Here is a 19,395-nt window from a genome sequence, read left to right as displayed (position 1 = left end):
CTTGTTCACTACAGAAGTAGATGGAAAATGAAGCTGTTTTATTATAGCAAGTTACTCAATTCTCTGAACTCTTCCCAAAGTGTATGCCAAAAATTACATAGTAATATATCATGAAAAGTCATTTTAGACCATGTATAAGATGACATTTGATTAGATCTTCCTTCAATTTTGTTGAAAGCAAAGAATTGGAAACCACTCAACTTACAAAAAATTTCCTTATCCATTCAATAAACGTCACTCACTCTCTCTACACTGATACCAATGCTTCAAATTGTCCTTTCATTTAGCCCACTGGGGTTTTTTTAATTCCAAAGCAATGAAATCTCACAGTGGAATGTAATATTCAGGATGAGTGAGAGTTATAGCTCTACGTTTCTAATAAAAAGATGAAGGGCTATTATGAAAAGATCACCTGCAGGAAGCCTCGACTGCTGGCTCATTGCCAGGCTGAGCAGCTCTGGGAAAGATTAAATATTACGTTGCACATCTGGTACTCTTAAAACTATCCGTGTCCATGTCCCCCTTGGAGAGCCTTAGTGTACAAATGCTGTAGTCTGCAGATCAACAGTTTAACTGCACCCTTTGGTTCTCAGTAGCTTGATTGCATCCAACTCTTAGAAACCCCATGGACTGTAGCCCACCAAGCTGCTCTGTCCATGGGATTCTCCAGGCAAGAATACTGGAGTGGGTTGCAATTTCCTTCTCCATGGATCTTCCTGACCCAGGGATCAAGCCCACATCTCCTGTGTCTCCTGCTTTGGCAGGCAGATTCTGTACTACTGAGCCACCTGGGAAGCACAACTGCAACCCTTTAGAGAAGCCCAATGTGAAAGAAAAAAAAAAAAAATAGAGGAGGGAGAGAAGTTTAACAAGAGGGAAAAAGCTTATTTTAGGCTGGAACAGTATAGTAGTTGTCTATTGCTGCATGTTAATTTTTTGCCAAAATTGAATAGCTTCAAACAGTAAACAAATGTTCATTGTCTTCCATGGTTCCTGAGGGCCAGGAATCTGGAAGCAGCTCAACTACAAGATTCTAGCTGAGGGTCTCTCGTGAGGCCTGGTGACCACTCTCAGTCATTCCTCCCACAGCAGTTCCCAACCTTTTTGGCACCAGGGGTGGTTTCATGGAAGACAATTTTTCCCATGAACTGGGATCGGGGGATGGTTTCAGAATGATTCAAGGGCATAGTATTTATTGTGCACTTTATTTCTTTTGTTATTACATCAGCTCCACCTCAGATCATCAGGCATTAGATCCTGGAGTGCAATGCACTTTATGCCTGTACAGTGCTTCCTACTCTTCTTTGCTCATCTGCCTGCCAACGTGGCTCACTTCTGCCTTTGTACTATGATTTAAAAAAAAAAAATCGACAGTAACAAGTGTTGACAGGGATGTGGAGAAATCAGAGCCTTCATACAATGCTGGTAGAGATGTAAAATAATACAGCCACTTTGGAAAACCGTCTGGTATTCCTCCAATAGTTAAACAGGGAGTTACTATTTTATCCAGAAATCCCACTCCTTGGCATCTACCTACCCAAGGGAGATGAAACATATATGCACACAAAAACTTGTACATATTTTAATAGCATTATTTAGTATGGCCAAAAGGTGGAATCAACCCAAATGAAATGGGAAGTGGTGCGAATCAACAGATGACTAGATAAACAAAATTTGATATATCCATACAATAGGATATTATTCAGCTCTAGTAAGAAATGAACTGTTGACATATGCTGCAACCTGGATGAACCTTGAAAACTATGCTAAGAAAGAGGCTCGTCACCAAAGACCACATACCATACAATTCCATCTATATGAAATGTCCAAACAGGAGCATCTGTAGAGATAGAAAATAAATTTGTGGTTGCTTAGGGCTAGTGGAAATGAGGGGATGTGAGTCATGATAGCTAATGAGTGCAGAGTTTCTTAATATTTATTTTATTTATTTTGCTGTGCCAAGTCTTAGTTGTAGCACATGAGATCACTGATCTTCATTGTAGCGTGTAAACCATGCAGCACGTGGGATCTAGTTTCCTGACCAGGGATCAAACCTGAGCCTGCTGCTTTGGGAGCTCAGAGTCTTAACCACTGGGCCACTGGGGATGTCCCCAGAGTCTCTTTTTGAGGTAATGAAAATGGTCTAAAATTATCTGTGGAGATCATTGCTCGTTTTTGTGACTATGCTAAAAATTACTGAACTACAGCCTTTAGGCAGGTGGGTTGTTGTTTAGTCACTAAGTCATGTCCAACTCTTGTGACCCCATGGACTGTGGCCTGCCAGGCTCCTCTGTTCATGTAAACTACGTATCAATTAAAGCAAGGGGCTTCCCTGGTGACTCAGATGGTGAAGAATCTGCCTGCAGTGCAGGAGACTCAGGTTCATTCCCCTGGAGGAAGATCCCCTGGAGAAGGAAAGGGTGACCCACTCCAGTATTTTTTCCTTGAGAATCCCATTGACAGAGGAGCCTGGTGGGCTACAGTCTGTGGGGTCACAAAGAGTTGGACACGACTGAGCAACGAACACTAAAGTATTACCAAAAAGTAATATAATGGCAGTTGTGTGCCAAGAAGCAAGCAGGGACTTTATAGTCCAACAGACTGTGTTAACAAGGCCTTCCAAGAAGCAGGCACCAAATTAGAAGTTAGATACACACTGTTTTATTAGGGGACTATAATCTAGGGGACTAGATAAATATAAATAAAACATAGGGGACTATGTCTTATTAGGGGACTATAATTATAAATTATAATCTCACGCTGTTTTATTGTGTGAGATTATAAAGGGGAGAAAGATAGGAAAGGCTGGGGTCAGATATGGATAGAAGGAAGGAAGGTTGGAGAATCGTCCTAGCCCACCACACACTCTAGGAAAGGTCTGGCATGGCTGTCAAGGAGTCCTGCAGCCAAGGTTTGCCACCAGGGTAGTTTTGTGTCAATCAGAAATGGATCTGCCTTAGTGTCCCTGCTACGCTTTGTCATCGGATGGGAGACGCCAACAGGAAGAGTGTCCTCCATGCGAATGTGACAGTGACTTTCAGAGTGTAGCTGAAACCCCTGGTTATGGCCCCTATAAGTGGATGTCTGCAAGGCTCAGTCTCATGACCACTACACACACTCAGATTCAAATCCCAGTTCAACAATTTACTAGCCATGTGACCTTCCTTGCACAAGATACCCTCTGGGAGCCAATTGTCTCCCAGTCTGTAAAATGGGGATAATAATAGTGGCTACCGCACAGAAAACTGTATGTAAAATTTCTTAGCACAGGGACTTCCCTGGTGGTCCAGTGGTTCACACTTTGCACTTCCACTGCAGGGAGCACAGGTTCGATCCCTAGTCTGTGAGCTAAGATCTCACATGCCCTGTGGCTAAAAAAAATTAATTAATTGCCTAGCACAGGAGAAAATACACAGTAAGTGCTCAACATGCAGTAGCTACTACTAATATTGTATTTGCTGCTGTTATTATTATTTATTTCTAGATTTTATGCACCTCCATTAAAATAGTAGACCTCATAGTCTATATATACTGAGTACTCTGTTTTTTTTACTTAGTATCATATTATAAGTCTTTCCTCAAGGTACCATTTGCTCTCCCTAACATTTTAAAGGCTACATTATATTTTACAGGGTGTACATATTCTAGTTTTGTTATGATTCTCCTAATCATTAGAGCTTTACAGTTTTTATTTTTCAGCTATTATAAAAAAATTTTGTGGTGGACATTTTTGTATAGAAATAATGTTTTCTGCTATATTTGAGATTTTTTTCTTTAGGGTCCTAGAAAAGGTCTATTAGGTTAGAAAGTATGAACTCTTTTTTATTTTTGGCTGCGCAGCTTGTGGGCTCTTAGTTCCTCCACCAAGGATCAGACCTGCGCCACCTGCACTAGAAGCAGAGTCTTAACCGCTGGGCCACCAGGGAAGTCCCTGAGCAGCGGGAACATCCCTAAGGCTCTTGATCCATGTTGCCACATTCACTCTCCAGAAAGGTGGGACTGTGTACATTCTAACCAACAACATATAAGAGTGTTCATTTCATGGATCCTTCCCCAGTTTTGGGGCTCGAAAGGCAAAACAGCATCTACATGTTTATTCTCTGTTATTCATACATGAGTCTATGTGCTCAGTCATGTCTGACGCTTTGCAGCCCGCCAGGCTCCTCTGTCCATTGGATTTTCCAGACAAGAATACTGGAGTGGGTTGCCATTTCCTCCTCTGGGGGATATTTCCAACCCAGGAATCAAACTCAAGTCTCCCACATCTGCTGTGTCTCCCGCATTGCAGGTGGGTTGTTCACCCACTGAGTCATTGGGGAAGCCCCTGTTACTCATAAGGATGAACTATTTTCCAAATGGTTTTCTATGGGTAACATTATATGCAAAGGAAATTATTTTGTGAATATTCCTTACTACTGAGATTTTTCTTTTCAATTAATCTACATAATTTATTTAATAATAATTGCCTGAAACACTTCCTGTTATTTTGCCTTTGGGGATTTTTAGGTTTTTAAATGTATAGAGATCATTTGTTAATCAAATCAATGTATAGTTTGTTTGTTTCGTAATTTCTCCTGTCTCTTTCAAGCTTTGGAAGCCCATGGTCCTGTAGAAAGCAAACCTTTCCTTACAGATTGTTTAAAGTGAAACTGCAACTGAGGTGCTCAGATTGTTTTTTTAAATTAATTAACTAATTATTTATTTTTGGCTGTGCTGTTTCTTTGTTGCTGTACAGGCTTTCTCTAATTGCAGCAAGTAGGGGCTACTCTGTAGTTGTGATGCACGGGTTCTCACTGCGGTGGCTTCTCGGATCATGGGCTCTGGCACACGCGGGCTTCAGTAGTTGTGGTGTACGGGCTCGATTGCTGCGCAGCATGTGGGACCTTCCAGGATCAGATATTGAACCCGTGTCTCCTGCATTGGCATTCTACCACTGAGCCACCCAAGGAAGCCCCCAATTTATATTTTTGTTCATAATTTCTCCTGTCTCTTTTAAGCTTTGTTGTCATTGTATAGTTATCAGTCGTGTCTGACTCTGCAACCCCATGGACTGTAGTGCGCCAGGCTTCCCTGTCCTTCATTATTCCCCAGGGTTTGCTCAAACTCATGTCCATTGAGTCAGTGATGCCATCCAACCATCTCATTCTCTGTCGCCCCCTTCTCCTCCTACCCTCAATCTTTTCCAGCATCAGGGTCTTTTCCAATGAGTCGGCTCTTGGCATCAGGTGGCCAAAGTATTGGAGCTTCAGGAAGTCCATCCTCCTGCAGAAAGCAAACCTTTCCTTACAGATTGTTGAAAGAGAAACTACAACTGAGCTGCTCAGATGAAATTATTTTTTTTAATGCGAATGAGTTGAGCCCAATAAAATAACCATCTACTGCAACGACCTTCTCAGAAATGGGGTTTTGTGTTCTAGGACCCAGGAGATCCACTAAGGACTGTCCAGGAAGAGTCCTCCTTGTGCAGAGGTGCTGCCTGGAGCTACGATGGAGGAGGGAGCTGGGGAGGCACCGGGGCTGGGCAGGTCTGCTGCTTCTAAGGATTTCCGCTTCTATCACATGGATCTGTATGACTCTCAAGACAGACTGCAGATCTTCCCAGAAGAGAGTACTCGGATGAGAAGAGAAGGTGTCCAAGCTGAAATGACCCATGAGCCCATGAGAGGGGGCGTGAAAGTGAAGGCTCCGAGAGACCTTGGAGAGGAAGTGGATGAACTTGTCCATCTCTATGGACTTGAAGATGATCACGAATTAGGGGATGAGTTTATTGAGGAAAACACACCCAGAATAGAGGTTTCAGAATATCCTTCTTATATGATGATGGGGAGTGAGCAGAGAGACTGGAGACCTACTGGTGAGGCGGCTCAGGGTGAGGACCTGGGCTTCATGGGGTGGGGCTCAGCAGGCCAGTGCCAGGACTTGCGGGAAGCCTACAGGTACAGCCACGGCCGTGCCAGCGAGGAGTACGAGTGCTACGTCATCCCGGAGGAGGAGGACGAGGAAGAAGCGGCTGACGTCTTCTGTGTCACTTGCAAAACTCCGATAAGAGCGTCGGAGAAGGATCAGGATGAACACAAGCAGCATGAGGTGACTCCGCTCAGTAAAGCCCTGGAGAGCGCCAAGGTAAGTAGGTCTGCTTAGGTCTTCTTTCTGTTGAGATTGTATTTGTATCTCAAGTATGTAGGTGGGGAATGAATCTAAAATGCCTTCTATGAAAGAGAGAGACAAAACATAGTGTTAATGTCTTCTTGGGATCCTCTATTTGACAGGATGAAATTCACAAAAATATGTACAAGTTGGAAAAGCAAATTATTGAGATGGAAAACTTTGCAAGTCACTTAGAAGAGGTTTTCATCACGGTAGAGGTAAGAGCATGCTCAATGACTCAGATACATGCAGCCATGAGTGGTTGAGTCAGCAGCTGTGTCTGGTATGAATTAGGGAACCTGTTTCTTGGAATGTATGATGTTGATGCCACTCCTGTTCCCTCACCCCTCTGTCTGCCTTCCCGTAGCTGCTGCTGCTGCTGCTGCTGCTAAGTCGCTTCAGTCGTGTCCGACTCTGTGCGACCCCATAGACGGCAGCCCACCAGGCTCCTCCGTCCATGGGATTTTCCAGGCAAGAGTACTGGAGTGGGGTGCCATTGCCTTCTCCGGCCTTCCCGAGCACAGGGGCATAATCCCGTGGAACCAATTACCTGGCAGCATTCCCTACCGAACTGTTAGCTCTCACGGGCTGGGTCTTCAGTATCTTTACATCTCCACTCACACTATAAGTTAGGACTCTTTCATGGGCCAGCCAAGCAGACATTGCAAGTCACCCATCCTGTCACTGATGTGTTCTTTTCCTTAGATGTTACCTATTTCTCACACCGCCAGTAAGTTTCTGTGCCTGTCACCAAACATGTCACAGTTCCTTGGGTGTGCCTAGTAGGTGTATCATCTACTGCTGGACACCAGCACACAACCTAGCCATCCGGATGAGGTAGCCCAGGAATGGGACTGGAGGACTTCCTATGTCCCCTCCCTTCGTGTGGGTGCTCTACCTCTGTTAATGCAGCCTCAGAGTGCATCAGTGGGAGCATCTTGTGTGAATGAACTAAGCCCTGGGTTCCTTTCCTATGAAGCTAGACTTTCCTCCCCATCCCCAGTCCTAAAAGGGAGGGGAGCTGTTGCACTAATCTCCTATGGGAGACACAGGGAAAGGACCAGCCCTTCCACATCTAAGCATTGGGTGGTGGGCGATAGGAGGGTAAGTGTACAGCAGCCAGGAAGAAGCGCCCTACACTCCATGCTGCCCGCTGCTCTCAGTTCATGGTGTCTCCACCCTCTGTAAGGACTCTGACCTCTTCCTTTACACTCAGCACTGGTGGGGGTCATCTACCACTTCTCCCTCTCTTCAAGCATTCTGAGCAAGTCTTACATATACAGTCAATACTCAGTAAGTACTCCCTGAACCCACAGAGCTCTCCTGAGTTTCCAGTCTAAGGGGGACCAGGAGTTGATAAAGTTTAATTAATATTCCCCATCCATTGCATTCCAGGATTAAATCCTGGCACAGCCCTCTTTCTGTCTTCCTGCTTTTTCTGATCTGTTAGGCGGCACCATCTGGGTTATTCCCCTCCCCCTGCATCTGTTTCTTGGTTGTTATGAGGATCTGTGTGATCCTGATGTTTGTATAATTCAACCATCAAGGAGTGGAGGTGAATGTCATGAGATGTTGAGAGCTCAAGAGGGAAAGCAAGTTAGGTAGGACTCTTCCAGGGCAGACGTCTTCATGTTAAGGTCCAGAGTTCCAGTGGCAGGCTGACTCATTACGGTAATGATAATCATGAAAATCTTCCGGGTCGGTTGTCATGGTGATGGGTGGTGGCTACACCAGAGGTGGGTGGGGTATGGGGAAGAGGATTGTGAAATGCCACCAGCAAAGAATACTGCTTGTTAAGATTATCCCTGGGGTTCTAGCTGGAGACGCCTGGTCCTACTTCCACCTTTGTCCACCTCAGCACCCTGGCAAGAGACAATAAGATTAACAGGGAGGGACCAAAACATCTCTGAGTAGATGCATTTTCATGCCCCAAATGACTCTGCAGTCAACATACATGCACTGAAATGACAGCTGAGATCAACTATATCTTGCAGGAGAATTTTGGAAGACAAGAACAAAACTTTGAGTCTCATTACAATGAGATCTTGGAAACACTTGCCCAAAAATACGAAGAAAAAATACAAGCTCTAGGGGAGAAAAAGAAAGAGAAACTGGAAGCTTTGTATGGACAACTGGTCAACTGTGGAGAAAATCTTGACACCTGCAAAGAACTAATGGAAACAATAGAGGAGATGTGTCATGAAGAGAAGGTTGATTTCATAAAGGTCAGTAATGAAGTGAAACGAAATAATGAACTGGAATCACAGTCATGGCCAGAGTAGGTTAGATTGTCCCCTCTCTGCCTGGGGTTGGAACTGACTTTCATGGTCAGCATCCATCTATTCCACTGGATGTGTAACCATGACAACACATCCCCCATCTCACTGCACAGCTTCACCGTGGGTAGCCGAGCAGTCTCATATACAGCTGACCCTCCCCTCCACCACTGCTCAGCTAACACCAGAGTCTGTTCCGCTGTCCTGGTTATCCAGAGATAGGTGCTCTCACCGTGGAGTGGGGCAAAAACAGGACTCTGAGACTTTTCTGGCCATCTCAGATGATCTCTCAGAGGTCGGGGGAGAAAGATGTCCAGGCTAGAAAGGTACCTCCTGTTTCTCAGTAACAAGTGCTGCCATTAGACATCTTAGTTCATAAGCTCAGACATGCAAAAAAAGTCCTTAAAATCCTCCTCAATCTGACTCCAAGTTCCCATGCAGCCAGACTGGGAATTTCAATCTCAGCCAGAGCTGGGGTCTCCTTTCTTTAGGGTCCCACAGGAATATGGGGCAGACGTGGGATCCAGGATGTGAGGGAGGGGCCCCTAGCCTCCAGAGCTTCCTAGTTGCCAAATATGCCCTTTCCATTGGCCACGCCCATAGTGATCCTCCAAGGCCCACAGCCCCTCCCTCCTGCCATGCCTGGGGTGAGGGCGGAGTGCGTGATGGAAGCTGGACAGCAGGTTGGCAGCCACTGTCAGAGCCCTCAACACTCAGACCTTTGAACCAATTTGTCCACAATATCACTGTAGCTCACAGACATAATCTAGAATGTGGAGAAAGTGAGATATATGAGTATGTCTTCTCTGTTATTTATAGTAGTGAGAAATTAGAAACAGCCAAAATGTACAACAATAGAGTAAATGATGGAGTTCCCATTCAATGAACCGTGACGCAGTCTTTCAAATTGATGATCCCCAAGACCATTTGTCACCTGGAAAGTGCTCACGTCATGTTAATGGGAAGAAACTGCATAGGTATTGTAAGAGTCGTCTTTGTTTAGGGTGTGGACGTGGCTGATTTTTCTCTTCTACTAACTTCCAAGTTTTAAGATACATTTATATTATTCTACAGTTTGAAAAAGAAATTTATTTCCAAAATCAGTTTGATTTTTTTTTCTCTTTCTCCTGCTTTTTAGGATGCTGTGGCTATGGCTGACAGGTAGTACTTTTATTCTGACATGTATTTTCTTTTTCTGTTCCTTTTACCTCTAGATACCTGACTAGGTATCAGTTGCCCTTGGTTATATGCTCCCAGGTTCAGCTTTTGTGTCTGCCCCTAAGAGTAAATAGCACCGGCTTTGGAATGATAGTGTGGGACCACAAGGACCCTCTGGTACCAAAGCTTAGAATCGCAGAGCTGGAAGGGAGCATATGGTGAGACTCAGCCTTCAAGCCAGGATGGGGTTTCCCCGAGCCCCTCCTTTCACCAGGAGGAACAGAGATCCAGAGAGTGGGACTTCCCTGGTGGTCCAGTGATTAAGACTCAACACTTCCACCACAGGGGACGTGGGTTGAGCCCTGTTTGGGGAGCTATGATCCCACATGCCACGTGGTCAAAAAGCAAAAAAGTCAGAGTGTCCCCAATGTCCCCCAGCTAAGCCAGAACCCAGACTGTGTGCAGCAGAAAGCATGCACATTCTGGAGTCAGACAGGAATTTAAATCCTGATACCCCCATGACCTTGGGCAAGTCCAGCCAGTCTAGGACTCACCTTCCTTACTGACAAACAGGGATAGCTTTGTGAGAATAAAATCAGACAATATCTGTAAAGCAACACAAACAGTGAAGTTTAATAACATCAGGGTTCAGAGCATAAGCTTTGGCAAAAGACAGACATGGTTTCAAATTCTGCCTCTGCTCCTTACAAACCGTGTGACAGCCCGGAGCAGGTGCAGGAGACCCAGAACCCCAGTTCATGCTCATCAACTTGAGGGCACTTGACCGTGTTAAGAGGCTGCGTGTCTCTGGGTCCTGGGGTGGTGTGGAGGTGGGAGCTCCCAGGTCAGCATCTAAGGATCTTCCAGAAGGTGTGGATCTGGGGCTTTTTGGCCCACATCCCCCAGCCCCCCACTCTCTGACATGACCCTACCCCTTCTCTCCTCAAAGGTGTAAACCAGCCACACCTATCCCCTCCAGTGACTTCATAGGTCAGTCACTGAAGCATAGGCCAGAAGGCCGCCCACAGCATTTTAAAATAAGCAAATAAGAGTTCAGCTGGGGACTTCCCTGGCAGGTCCAATGGTTAAGATTCCACATTTCCAATGCAGGGGGTGCAGGTTCATTCATTCCTGGTTGGGGAACTAAGATCCCACATGCCACCTGGTGCGGCCAAAAACAAAATAATTATTTAAAAAAAGAGTTCAGTAAAGAGGCCCTAGTTGCTGCTCGCTAGTGACCCTGGGGAAGAGTATCCCTCCATTCTTGTTAGTGTGTCTTTTTATACTGATAGACTTGGAAAATTCCTGAAAACAAAAACAGATGAGGAGATCTCAGCGCAGCCCGACTTTGAAGACCAGACCTTGGATTTCTCTGATGTGGAGGAGCTGATGGGCTCCATAAACACCATCCCAGGTGCGTGTCTCACCTGGATGCATACTTGACACCAGTTTCTCTGAGCTTTGAGTTAAAAACTTTGAAGGCTAAAAAAAATCATAAAGATCTAGAAACAGGCATTTTCCCCCACCAGCTGCATGAGCTTCGTGTTTTTGTCTTTATGGCTTGTAAGGGTGAAAACAGAGGTTGACCTTCCTGGGATAAATATCCTCCATCCCTCTCCAGGATGCCAGCATCTGGTCCCCATCAGCCTGTCTTACTCTAAACAAGTATCCCAAGTTTTATTTCCTTGAATGTTGTATTTATGTCCCTCTCAAGTGGTAGTTTTTAGCATAGGATTAAGAGATGGATTTTAGAATCCTATGGAGCTGGTGAGAATCCCAGCCCTGCTACTTCCTACCTGTGTGACCCTGGACAACTTACCTAACCTCTCTGAGCCTTGGATTCCTTGGTAAAATGGACATAACAATGACTCATGAGGACATGATGAAAAATAAATGAGTAATGTATGTATAGCATGTCACACGGTGCCAGGTAGCTCTTAAAAATCTTATTATGAGGACTCATTTTTTAAGACTGATACTAGACTTTAAAACCATCTTTCCTTTTTCATCCAGCAACACCCAGCAACATTATGAAAAATGTTTTATATTATCGTTTTAGATTTTCCTTCTTCAAAAGACGATTTTACAATCTTTTTAAAAATTAATTTTTGGCTGCGCTGGGTCTTCGTTGCTGCATGCAGGCTGTCTGTAGCCGCAGCAGGCAGGGGCTACTCTCTAGCTGCAGTGCGCAGGCTCCTTGTTGCAGTGGCTTCTTTTGTGGAGCCCGGGCTCATGGGCTCTAGAGCATGGGCTTAGTAGTTGCAGCACATGGGCCTAGGTGCCCTATAGCGTGTGGAATCTTCCCAAACCAGGGATCAAACCGTGTCCCCTAAACTAACAAGCAGATTCACAACCACTGAACCACCAGGGAAGTCCTAGATTTTTCCTTTATACACGTGTTGTTTTTTTAAATAAAAATGAAATCATCCTGTTCTATAACCTGCTTTTTTTTCCTAGCGAAACATTTGTGATGAATATTATTTTGCACTGATAAATTTTTCTATGACATCGTTTTAATGGCTCTATACCTTAATCTGTGTACTTAATTCTCACTGATAAATCCTTCTGCAACATCATTTTAATGGCTGTATATATTAATCCTCAACTGTTGGTGCCGAGATGCTTCTAGGTTTTTCATCCTTATAAACCATACTATAATGAACATCCTTAATCGGAGTCTTGGAGGCCATTCTTAGACTCCCCAGGTTGAGGGGAGATTTTGCTGAGCTGTGAAGTCCTTCAGATGATCTGAGGACAGTATTGCCTAAATAATCAGACCCAGTGATTTTGAAGGAAAGGCACTATTGCCTAAGTCAGTGTTTGAGACACGCAGTGGTGGTTTCTCCTCACCCTCCCGTGTCTGGGGCCCAGGCAGACCATCAGCCCCCAGCCTGTATCCAGGGCCATCCCTCTTCTTACTGCCTCCCCAGAGGGGACTCTTCTTTGCAGGGTATGACAGGGCATCTGCTGTGCATCCTGAGCTACATCACGTGGGGATACAGGTTCTTTCTCTTCTTCTCACTTCTGTCATATTAGGGGCCTTCCACCCCCTAACCAGCAAGGAAAAGCTGAGTACATTCCATGAAGTCCTACCTGGTCTGAACAATTTCAGAATTTGAAAATAAGGATGTTCTTTAAAGCCCCGGATGGAAGGAGATGCTGCCATGGGTGAAGAATTACAGAAGACAAACAAGGAATGTTTCTTGGATGTGTGTGGGGTGGGGTAGGAAGAATTATTAACCCACAGAGAAGAAAAGTATTAACTCAGTAGATGGACTCAAAAGAAGTTGGTTTTGGGGACTTCCCTTGTGAGCCATTGGTTAAGAATCTGCCTTCCAGGGCTTCTCTGGTCGCTCAGCAGTCAAGAATCCGCCTGCCAATGCAAGAAGCATGGGTTCGATCCCTGGGTCAAGAAGATCCCACATGCCACAGAGCAACTAAGCCCATGCACCACAGCTACTGACCTGTGCTCTAAAGCCCAGAATACATACCTACTGAGCCCATGTGCTACAACTACTGAAGCCAGTGTGCCCTAGAGCCTGTGCTCCACAGTAAGAGAAGCCATTGTAGTGAGAATAGCCCAAGCACTCGGCACAGCTAGGGAAAAGCCTGTGCCGCAACAGAGATCCAACACAGCCATAAATAAATAATTTTAAAAATCCACCTCCAATGCAGAGGACACAAGTTTGATCCCTGGTCAGGGAACTAAGATCCCATGTGCCTCGGGGCCACTAAGCCCAAGCACCGCAACTTCTGAACTGCTGAGCCCATGTGTTCTGGAGCCTGCATGCCCATCTAGAGAAGCCCCCGTGCCAAAATGAAGACAGCACAGTCCAAAAAAAACAAAAAAAGTTGGTTCTGAAAAAGCATAGTTTTTCCAAACCTAATCATCTCTCATTGTAATGAAATCATAATGAAGGAGCCAGTTGTTGCAGGCTCTTTCCCTCCTCTGTTCACTGTAGGACTGAGGGCAGCGGTGCTGTGGTCCTGGCCATCCTGCCTCTGGATGGTGTGGTGGGTCCAAGGACCCATCCCTCCCTAGGGTAGGACTTGCAAACACCGCAGCCTGAGGGGCTGTCAGCAACCCTGCCTCCCCCAGCTCGTGTGGGTTGGTCAGAGCAAGATGGACACAACCAGTTCTTACTGAGGCTCCTGGTCGGGAGGTCTGGCCTCCCACCCTGGCCACCCCGACTGCCTCTCCTATCTCTGAAGCCCATGGGATGCTTTGAGGGATGGATTGTCCTGTAAAAGCGGCCATTCCCATCCGGTGCCTCTAAGTGAAGGATCCTCACTTGTCTTTGTTTTCCTCCCTTTTCCTCTTCTAGCTCCTTCTGCTCCAGTGATAAACCCACAGGCCCCTAACTCAGCCACAGGTTCCTCAGTCCGAGTGTGCTGGAGCTTGTACTCCGATGACACCGTAGAGAGCTATCAGCTGTCCTACCGGCCAGTGCAGGACGGCTCGCCTGGGAAGGAACAAACAGGTGAGGTCTGCCGGGAGCAGAAACAAGCTCCAGCCTGGGCCCTGGGGAGGCGGCGATGGGGTGAATCTGCACACCTAGCTCCTTGCAGGATGGCGTGCAGGCAGGTAAGCATGGCAGGAAGGGCTGGGAGGACAAGTTGAGGCCTGGCTGAGGAGAATCATCGGGCTCAGATAAGTGGAGTGTATCCACAGCCATCAGATCGGGGTTGTCCTGGGAATAATGGGTCTCTGGCTGCACCATGTGCAGGACGTGTGGGGACACCCTTCCTCGAGGAGGCCCAGCGGGACTGGCTGGGTTCTAGCAGATCCTGTCATGCAAGGGTGGCTGGGCTTTCCTTGAGGTCACCCTGTGTTGGGAGAACCTTGGTGGCGGGGGGCGGGGAGTGGGGGGAGGTGGTTAGTCTGCAGACCCCCAGGGGGTCGAGGAGGGCTCTGCAGCCTGGAAGGGCTGCTGCTAATCTGACCCACATTCCTAGGTAGAAAGGCCGTGGCCTCCACTTCATGCAGCCCTCAGCTCATCCTCTTTCCAGGACAGTAGAGCTGGCTGGAGCAGAGTTAGGGCTGAGGGAGATGCTCCATCTTTGTAGATAAGCCAGTCTCCTGTTGAGAAGGGGGTCAGACAGCAGAGGAGCTCCAGCTGAGCATCTGAAGGATCAGGGCCAGCCTGGCCGGGCCTGTTCTGTGTACATGGGGTCAGAGCAAGACTGTGGGAAAGGGATTCAGAGATCATCTTATGGATGACCTAGAGACAGATAAGCGGACATGCGGGAGCACCATAAGTTATGGCAGAACCAGAATGAGAGTTGAGTCCGCAGGCGCCCTGCCTGGAGCTCTTCCCCTTGTACCCATTCATGCAGATAGAAGATTTCTGAATGCCAAAGGTGAGGATGATTTGTCTGCTCAGGGGTTAGGAAGGAACGGGGGTTCTTGAGAAAAGTAAGTTTAATCCATGATGAGGGAGAGAATAAGGACTAAAGAGGACATGGGAGGGGAGATTGAGGACCAGAAAGTCAGATCTGATTCATAGCAGGTTTTGCCACACATCAGCCCTATTGGCACCCTCTGCAGAAAATGCCATTGTTAGGGGGCTTTGTCCTGGTGATTAATGAAGACTTTTTTTTTTTATGTTTTGATCACATTAAAAAAAATTTTTTTAAGTCTTTATTGAGTTTCTTACAATATTGTTTCTGTTTCATGTTTTGGTTTTTTGGACACAAGGTATGTGAGATCGAACCTGCACGCCCTGCATTGGAAGGCGAAGTCTTAACCATCAGACTGCTGGGGGCATCCCAGTAAAGATCTTTTCAATGAGCACTTTGTTATAAAGGAACTGATATCAGAGTGTGGATTAATGACCTGTCACTGCCTTAAGAGTCTGGGCATGTTTAGAGGTGTATCAGTTAGCTTGTGCTGTGTAACACCCCCCCACACACACACACACATATACCCAACATATAAGCTAAAATGACAAATTTTATGTTCATTCATTGGTTGCTAGGGGCAGGATAGCAGTAGGGAATTAAGAGGTACAAACTACTATGTATAAAGTAAACTACAAGGCAATATTGTACAGCACAGGGAATATATACAATATTTTATGATAACTTTAACTGGAATATGAGCTATAGAAATATTGAATCACTGTGTTGTACACCTGAAACTAATATTGTAAATCAATGACACTTCAACTTTTTAAATGACATTTATTATTTATTATAATTCTATGAATTGGATAGTTTTGTTATAAACTATATCCAATTCTTTGAAATGGATGGAATTTATTATAATTCTATGAACTAGATCTAGTCTGTGCCAGCTTGGGAGGGTCTGGACAGGCTAGGATGGCCTTACTCTTATGTCTAGGGCATCAGCTGCAATACTAGGGGCCTCTGTTCACATCATGATCATATTCTTCAGGAGGCTGGCCCAGGGTCATTTCATGGAAATGGAAGCATTCCTGGCAGGAAGAGGACAAGGCGCCCGTGCCCCAGCACTGCCCAAACCTCTGCTTGCACCATGTTTGAAGTGGTCCCGTTGGCCAAAGAAAGTCATGTGGTTAAGCCCAGCTGCAATGGATAGTGGGAAAGACCAGTCCTCTCAATGGAAGGATCAGCAGAGTCTCATTGCAGCAGGGCATGCATACACAGCCAACGGGGACTGGTAGCCAGTTCTGTATCTACCTCAGGGAAGATAGATTATAGTGCAGTGAACTTGGAGCCAGTTGACCTATTTGGGGCTTGAATTCCATTTATTTATTTATGTTCATGCTGGGTCTTTGTGGCTGTGCACAGGCTTTCTCTAGTTGCAGCGAGTGGGGGCTACTCTCTAGTTGTGGTATGCAGGCTTCTCACTGTGGTGGCTTCTCTTGTCATGGCTCAAGGGCTCTAGAGCACAGGCTGAGTAGTTGTGGCACATGAGCTGAGTTGCCCCCCAGCATATGGAATCCTCCCAGACCAGGGATCAAACTGGTGTCCCCTGCACTTGCAGGTAGATTCCTAACCACTGGACTACCAGGGAAGTTCTAGGCTTTAATTCCTATCATTTTTCCCCCCAGAGGTTACAATGACCATCAAAGAAACATACTGCTCAGTGACAAACCTGTTGCCAAACACACAGTATGAATTTTGGGTCACAGCTCAGAACAGGGCCGGCCTCAGCCCCACCAGTGAGCGTGCGGTATACATGACAGGTAAGGGGCCACTTGTAGGACCTTCACTGAAGGGGACCCAGAAGTCTCGGCTTTCTTGGTGGGGGCAGGGCTTTGATGTCACTTGGAAGGACAGGAATAGCTTGGCGCTTCTTTCCTTTTATTTAGTACACCAAATCTGTATGCCTGATATGGCAGGGACATTTTTTCACAGTTGGTCTCAAAAGAAGATAAAGTACTGCCCTTGGACACAGTTTCACAGACACATTTGAACCATGCAACCATCCTCCACTCCAGAGATATCTGCAAGTGATTCCCTGGTGTTCCTTTGGGCTATTAGAATACTGCACTTTGGATGGCTTATAAACAACAGAAATGTATTCCTCATGGTTTTGGAGGCTGGGAAGTCCAAGATCAAGGTGCCAGCAGATTCAGTGTCTAGGAAGGACACTTTCTGGTTCAGAGTGGTCTTTTTTTGCTGTGTCCTCCTATGATGGAACTGGGCAAGAGGGTTCATTGGGTTTCCTTGTATAATAAACCCCTTCAACTCTCAGGACCTAGGCACTTCTTGGAGACTCCAGTTATCATCACACTGGGGAATAGGTTTCAACATATGAATTTGGAGGGGGACATGATTGTCTAGGCTGAAACACCTGGTTTGCCTTTTATTGCACTGAACCTCTTGTAGAAAGAGAGAGCTTGTGATGTTTTCTGGAGCACTAGGCTGGATGTGACAGAAGGGTTGTTCCTCTCTCCGTTTCCCCTGCATTTAGCGCCTTGTCCCCCCATTATAAAAAGCAAAGAGATAAGGAGCTGCGAGGAGGCTGCGCTCATCTCCTGGGAGTCTGGAAACCTGAACCCTGTGGACTCATACACGGTGGAGCTGACCCAGGCAGAGACGCCGGGGGCCTCGGGTGTAACTGAGTGAGTCACAAAGGGTGTTGGCTAGGCACGAGAGGCCTCGACACAGTGACACAGCTTAGGAAAAGTGTGGCATCTGCAGAGAAAGTTGAACACAGGAACCCTGATTTTAGATTGCTTAGTTTCATGAGAAGTAAGTGGAATGTTGTGATTGAAGATAAATGATGGATGAGTGAAGAAGTGAATAAGTGGTAAACCTCAGGTTTGCCTTCTTAGTCCAACCAGGGTTTCCCATTATTCATTCAACAAGTATTGAGTGTACAGATGGTGCCTGGGCACTGGTGACCCAGAGAGACAAATTCCCCACCCTGACAGAGCTGATGGTCTGAGTTGGAGGAAATAGACAAAAACCAAGAAAGTTCAGTTCAGTTCAGTTCAGTCGCTCAGTCGTGTCAGACTCTTTGCGACCCCATGAATCGCAGCACACCAGGCCTCCCTGTCCAACACTAACTCCTGGAATTCACTCAGACTCATGTCCATCGAGTCAATGATGCCATCCAGCCATCCCATCCTCTGTCGTCCCCTTCTCCTCCTGCCCCCAATCCCTCCCAGCATCAGAGTATTTTCCAATGAGTCAACTCTTCACATGAGGTGGCCAAAGTACTGGAGTTTCAGCTTTAGCATCAGTCCTTCCAAAGAAATCCCAGGGCTGATCGCCTTCAGAATGGACTGGTTGGATCTCCTTGCAGTCCAAGGGACTCTCAAGAGTCTTCTCCAACACCACAATTCAAAAGCATCAATTCTTCAGCACTCAGCCTTCTTCACAGTCCAACTCTCACATCCATACATGATCACTGGAAAAACCATAGCCTTGACTAGACGAACCTTTGTTGGCAAAGTAATGTCTCTGCTTTTGAATATGCTATCTAGGTTGGTCATAACTTTCCTTCCAAGGAGTAAGCATCTTTTAATTTCATGGCTGAAGTCACCATCTGTAGTGATTTTGGAGCCCAGAAAAATAAAGTCTGACACTGTTTCCACTGTTTCCCCACCCTAACCAAGAAAACAAATGCTTAAAACACACAGTAGCATGAAGGGAAAAGAAACGCAATGAAATAGGGAATGTAGTGGAGGTGAGACTTACTTTGGAGAGAGTGGACATTTGAACTGAGACCAGATGGATGGGAAGGGAGGAGGCCTGAGAAGAGTGGGTGCAGGCAAGGCCTGGCTCCTGGGCAGGAGTGAGCTTCCTGCACTGGAGGAACCAAGAAACCCACCTGGCTGGAACTTGAGGAGGAGAAAGAACCAAGAGAAGCAGAAATGAAAGAGAATTGAATTCAACGTACAAAGAACATTATGTCCCTGGTGGTCAGCTGCCTGGAGGCTCATGTTCCCCTCTGGTTGGCAGAGATTTGGAAGAATTCATAGCTAGAAGAGGGCTAGACTCAGGAACCACAAGGGCCTGCAGATCCTACAAGTCTAGAGCTGTGTACAGTGGAGGAATTATGGCTAGGCCTCTGGATTACAACAAGGCAGTCCAGAAGCTTATGAAAGGCAGCCAAGTCCAGGGGCTGCCCTACTGTGCACCAACCCAACTTTAGAGAAATGGAGGAGGAGGGGTTGGTGTCAACTGTTAGGGAGACAGATTGTTCTACACTAAATTCCGGGCTTGGGACCTGGCCATATGCCCCACCCCCTGCCCCCAAACCCCGGCCTAAATTCATGTGTCCACAACCACATCAGGGCTTGCTAACCTGGGTTATCTATTTCAGGGATCCTCAGGAGCAGGGAAGGGAGTTCAGTGGTCTGACCAACCTCCCCCCGCC

At 46.3% G+C, this 19,395-nt stretch overlaps 1 protein-coding gene across 1 annotated transcript in view; it reads left to right on the top strand.

The window, feature by feature from the left end:
• The window catches only part of FSD2 (fibronectin type III and SPRY domain containing 2), a 45,125-nt gene that overhangs the window by 16,518 nt on the left and 9,212 nt on the right, over nt 1–19,395 (top strand). Inside the window, exons 4-11 of the mRNA XM_010841105.1 lie at nt 5,418–6,123; nt 6,270–6,365; nt 8,142–8,372; nt 9,562–9,584; nt 10,874–10,995; nt 13,907–14,062; nt 16,616–16,750; nt 17,482–17,632. Of these exons, the coding sequence (XP_010839407.1) occupies nt 5,488–6,123; nt 6,270–6,365; nt 8,142–8,372; nt 9,562–9,584; nt 10,874–10,995; nt 13,907–14,062; nt 16,616–16,750; nt 17,482–17,632 (1,550 nt within the window). The 5' untranslated portion in view covers nt 5,418–5,487. The remainder of the gene's footprint in view (nt 1–5,417; nt 6,124–6,269; nt 6,366–8,141; nt 8,373–9,561; nt 9,585–10,873; nt 10,996–13,906; nt 14,063–16,615; nt 16,751–17,481; nt 17,633–19,395) is intronic.

This window comes from Bison bison, unplaced genomic scaffold (genome assembly GCF_000754665.1).
Source record: "Bison bison bison isolate TAMUID 2011002044 unplaced genomic scaffold, Bison_UMD1.0 scf7180017864155, whole genome shotgun sequence".
Lineage (NCBI taxonomy): Eukaryota > Metazoa > Chordata > Mammalia > Artiodactyla > Bovidae > Bison > Bison bison.
The sequence above is the reverse complement of the archived record's forward strand: the minus strand, read 5'-3'. Positions and strand labels throughout refer to the sequence as shown.